The sequence below is a fragment of the Ictalurus punctatus genome, chromosome 25, assembly GCF_001660625.3.
Source record: "Ictalurus punctatus breed USDA103 chromosome 25, Coco_2.0, whole genome shotgun sequence".
Taxonomy (NCBI): Eukaryota; Metazoa; Chordata; class Actinopteri; order Siluriformes; family Ictaluridae; genus Ictalurus; species Ictalurus punctatus.
This window is the reverse complement of record NC_030440.2, coordinates 1,549,484-1,555,000: the sequence shown is the minus strand read 5'-3', so window position 1 is coordinate 1,555,000 and position 5,517 is coordinate 1,549,484. Positions and strand designations below refer to the sequence as shown.

At 36.5% G+C, this 5,517-nt stretch overlaps 1 protein-coding gene across 1 annotated transcript in view; it reads right to left on the bottom strand.

Annotated features, from left to right (window-relative positions):
- The window catches only part of asap2b (ArfGAP with SH3 domain, ankyrin repeat and PH domain 2b), a 21,070-nt gene extending 16,531 nt beyond the window's left edge, over positions 1-4,539 (bottom strand). Inside the window, exons 1-2 of the mRNA XM_017455822.2 lie at positions 4,034-4,539; positions 720-792 (exon numbers count right to left, since the gene is read on the bottom strand). Coding sequence (XP_017311311.1) covers positions 720-792; positions 4,034-4,159 — 199 coding nt within the window. The 5' untranslated portion in view covers positions 4,160-4,539. The remainder of the gene's footprint in view (positions 1-719; positions 793-4,033) is intronic.
- Positions 4,540-5,517: the final 978 nt, after the last annotated feature.

The following is a 5,517-nucleotide window of genomic DNA, read 5'->3' as shown; positions in this document are numbered from 1 at the left end:
CCTAGTAGCGCTTTACAGAGAAAGTGTTCTCTTAGATAAAACAGCATAAAAGTGAATTACGTTATCATTAGCATTATCATTATGCAACGCTATGATTTACAGTTCCATCAGATTATAGTACTGGACCTCAAATCAGCTGTTTTTACACCAATTCAACACATTCGAGATAAATCCCTTGAATATTCAGGTCCACTAATAGGATATATACTTATATAATATATACAATGATGTAAACATTAATGGCAGAATTCATGAATATCATAAAACCAGGAAACAAAGCGGGTATCTCTTTGGTATAGTTTAGTCCAATCTGTTGATTGTTCTCTTGCGCGCTTGACCTATTTACACCCTTTCCTCAAGTCTGAGTTTCTTTCTGTCCTCATTCCTGAGTTTCTAATTTAGGTTTGAATGAAATTTATATATACAGCATGGCAGACCCCGCCAGAATGACGGCTGAAACATTACTGGTGATTTTTAAGAGGATTTATTGTGCATCACAAAATACTTGAAATGTCCTTTTAACTCCAGACGATCACAGTAAGAGCTGAATGCATTATTCTTTATATATATTTATACATATCTTATATATATATATATATACATATAATAGCTACTGCAACAAGCCTAAACAAAGCAAACACACGAGGAGGAGCCTGCAAAGGGGAGCAGCTATCAGAAGAGCTCAACTGAAACGTATAGAATGATCTTCTCATACTCACTTAGGCCAGAGGTGTTTATGGCCTTGACAGACTTTTTCATTTTGCTCAGAACACTCCGGTCTGCATCGAGAGCCTACAAAACACAAAGCACTGTTTTAAAAAGAGACACACACACACACACACAAAAAAACCAGGAAGGTAATGGTTTCTCAATAGGTCTGCTTGAAACTATTGAACTGATGAGAGCATTACTGAATCAGATTTCAAAGGCCTAGTAATAATGTTTAATACAGGCTGAAATCTTTATAATGGTGCCACATTGCCTCAAAAGGATTATGATCGGTTAAACAAAACCTGTAAATAAAACCCCTCCCAACACCAGCACAAAATTCCTCCATCTGCATACAGTCTGTAACCTTTGGCTGAGTCACACTCGGGGAATTCAGAACTTCAGACAGACTGAAGTTGATGTCCCATAAAGGACGGTCCTACAACTCGTAGCCACTGTTTATAGAGACACCATATATACAGCACAGCCCCAAGGCAAAGCCATCTGATCAGAACTACACAGATGTTAGCGAATACACTCACCAATACTGGAAATAACAACCATGCCCTGGTCAGAGTCTCTAAGGTATGGAGATTAACTGATGCTCTTGACCTCATGATTTCATGCACTGCTCCATGATTGGCTGGTTGGATAATCACATGGTTTACAGGTGTTCCTATTAAAATGGCTGATGAGTATATATATATATATATATCAAATAGAGAAAGGGAATGATGGTAAAATGATAGTGTCTCCTGTCTGTGTGAGCAAATGGGTCAAGACACAGATGCTGAAAGAGGAATGAGTGCAAGCATACTCCAATAGAGAGGGATTGAACGAGAGGGAAAGAGATAGTAGGGCAGGTAAAGACAGACCGACAGCCTTAGGGGAGAACATTTCATAAGAGCAGTGCACAGAACAAGGAGGCAGGTTTCAGCAAGACCCGAAACACTTGTGGAAAAACTGGAAAGGGGAGTGCTGCGTGTCATTCAGTGGACGTGCCTTTACTCTCTATACAGTATGTGTAAATAACAGCTGAGCAGACCACCCCAACATGCAAACACAATCACACAGCGTACAGCACACTGTGTGTATGTACACAACAACCCCTGGGCTTTCGCTTAATATCCCAACTTTTCCTTCAGGGATAAATAAGGTCCATCCATCCACGAATATAATGCATATCTACCTACCTATTTATCGATAACAAAGTGCAGCGTTACAACCAAACCAGATTTATGCTCAAACCCCTGAGAAAAGCTTCATCACATCTCACACAAGACATGGTTAAAAAGCTATATAATAAGGGTAGTCATGTTAATGTGGCCATGTGGCTATTTATACCGGATGTGTCTTTTTTTTTTCTCCACCTCAAACCCTATATCTGAAATGTGCTGCACTCTGGCACGCTTTCTTACTCAGAAGTGCCACAAAATACAACAGCTATATCACGCAGTCTATACCCACAATCTAAACCACCCACATTTATTATTATTAGTAGTATAATACAGTACATCATTCAAAATACTTTAAATACTTTAAATGTACTGTATATGATATAAAAAAATAAAAATAAACTACTTTCTCTTGACTGAACTCAAAGTGGTATGACCCAAAGTAAAGTACCAATACTGCGAATTCAAGTGTACAGAGAAGTACCTTCCTTATTCCGGTAATTATTGTGTGTCATGACCTGCACCCTACAGTGTATATGTACCGTAGAGCCCTACGCTTGTCCGTTTTACTGAATCTGCAGTTTCACAATGATCTGTCAAACGCTACATAACACTATTCGCAGAGGCCTTGTATTGTTTTGTATTTTGGACCACTGCCAACATACAGTACTATATATATATATATATATATATATATAATATAACAGTGGTGCATCTAATTTATTAGACATGGCATACTAAAATAACTGATATAATCCATGGTGCAAAATGAACCATACAATACTGGTTTTATATTCGTTCTATAGAGCAAGTGTGCTCAAAATTTTGTAGCCAGGAATCCCTTTCACCGTAAAATAAACTCCACAGAGCACGTTAGTACAGATTTATTTCATGAACGTTATATTATTTTGTTTGTTTACTGGAGCTTTCTACGCCCGAAGCTTCCACTTCAGGCATAGAACACATAAGGTCCGAGCTTTATTTATTTATTTATTTATTTTATTTATTTTTCCTTTTTATAGGCTGACTTGTTTTTGAGTTATTAAAGTTTGTCTTGAACTCGTTCGAATGAAGTCGCCAGTCAACCAAATTAATAACTATAAGAACTCAGAAACAAATATTATTTATTTATTTATTTATTTATTTTAAATCACAGACCACCTCACTATGCTTCATGGACCCCTGGGAGTCCATGGACCCCACTTTGAAAACCACCGACATACTGTGACTAGACGTAATACAATATATCCTGATTTAAAACATTCAGACATTTTCATTATCATAGGATAATTGGACTAGGCTACATTTACTGTAAACAACGGCAGTAAGTCGGCCAGTATCAGACTGCTTCATACTGAAACCCACCGTGGAAGTGGAAGTGGAAGTTCAAAGACCTGCTGACTTTCCTCATGAAAAAGCCTGACTGTGACGATCGAAACTGCCTCTGTGTTACTGACAAAGGACTTTTTTTCTGGAGACTGTTCTTGATAGTTCACTATTGTCTAAAATGTACATCGTAATCTGACACGCGGCACAGCTTTCAGATTCCTCTGGTGCAGCTGGAAGAAACACTGACATGAACCAGGCTTTTATGGTGGAGCGTTACACTAACACAGACCCTACTTACTTTGTACCAATAGACTAATTCAAAGCAAGTCCTTGTTCACACAAGTCAAGTGTTTTCCTGCAGACCCGAACAAATCACTGACGCACTTTCTTAATCTCGTTCCCTAGAAAGTCCAGTTCTGACTGACTTTCAAAGTGAAAAAATAAATAAATAAATAAATATAACTTTGTTTAAACACACATTTCAATTCGAACCCAAGCTATATTCCTCAGGAAGCCCGGTTCTGACGTGACTCTGCCGTGTGTATTAATTTGTCAGAATACCTGAGTGTAGGTTAGAGTGGTGTTGTGTAGGACTATGGGCGAGGTTCACCTCCAACCCCATAGCTGGCAAAACCTGTGATTTCACAGAAGGAAGTCATTTTGCAATCCTCTCAGAGTTTAAATATTACTGAAGGACACAGGATACAACCTAGTGTTAAGGAAAATGTCCTTAGGAAAGTCCCATATACATCAGATTTCCTACATGGTTAGTAGTCTTTGTTCTCCATAATAAAGAGTATAATACAGACTGACTGGCTCACCTCCTCGAGTCCAGCCACTGTAGTCCTGCAATGGCCCATTCGGGTGGTGAAGATCGAGGTTGTAGGCGCTTTATAATCCTCATTGGTAATGTCCATAAACTCGGACACTGACAGCTGGTCCGGCATGATGACTGAGTTCTTTTAAAAACGCTCAATAATAATAATAATAATAATAATAATAATAATAATAATAATAATAATAATAATAATAATAATAATACAGGAGTGAAGAGGAAGAAATAGACGCAATCAGACTGCGATCCCTGTCTAACATAAATGAAAGTCTCTCTGTAATGAAACTAGTTTATTATTTAATATATAATAGTAAATAAAAAGTAACACACGCGAGTAAGAATAAGAGTCTCTGAGAAGAAGTTAGAGAACTCCATCACAGCTGAAGTTTACACTCTTCCTCTATATTCCGGGTCATCACTTTTCTCCACTGAAAATCCGCCGATCTGATTTACCTGCGTCTAATCTCTCTCTCTCTCTCTCTCTCTGTGTGAACCTCTCTCTCACTGTGACCTGCGAGTAGAGACCGTAGGAAGCCCGCCCACAGACAGAGAAACTAACCAATAGGAAAGCGCAGCTGTGCCGGACGGACCAATCAGCTGTTACTGTAAAAGCAAGGCGTGCATTTAGTCGTACGCTCACTCTACACCACCTGTATACAGGTATAACGAAATAACGAATAGCGAAATATTAATATAAATAAATATAAATAACATATAAATATGATTACATGTTGAAATCTATTGTGCTTTTTGTTGTCACTGGAGGTTATATGTTTGTTTATAGAAGTTGGTAATTGTTACATAGGCTCTGATAAAAGAAAAACAAAAAAACAAAACAAACAACATACAACTGAAGGAGGGTGTACTTTCTTTTTCCCATGACTGTATATCCCCTGTCAGGATGATTAAAAAAAAAAAAAAAAACATAAAAAAAAGTCTTATTAAGATATTAAGAACAATATCGTTTTAAAGATAATATGTACCAAAAATGATAGTTGCATCTGTATTATAACAGGTATTGTTTACATTACAGAGCTCTGTCATCTTTCTCAGGTGCATGTTTCAAACAAATGGCTATAAATAGATAGGCTTACGTATAAAGATATATTTCAGCCTATATTTAATGACGCGTAATGAGTGAATGCATTACAAAATCTAGATTTAAAGATTGTTTTCTCTAACATTATATATATATATATATTTCAATACATATCTCTTGTGTAAAAGCTCCGCTCAATCCTGAATTATGTAACTTAACTGTATATTACCACTTGAGAGAATTTTAAACAGAAATCAATCTTTTTATTATTTTTTATTATTATTATAATTATTATATATATATTTATTTATTTATTTATTTTTTTACACTTTGGGATATAATGGATTAAAGTACAGCGTGTATTTAAATAAATATATGCAACTTTATGATGAAATTTAGACCTTTATTTTTGAAATTGTACGACACCGGAA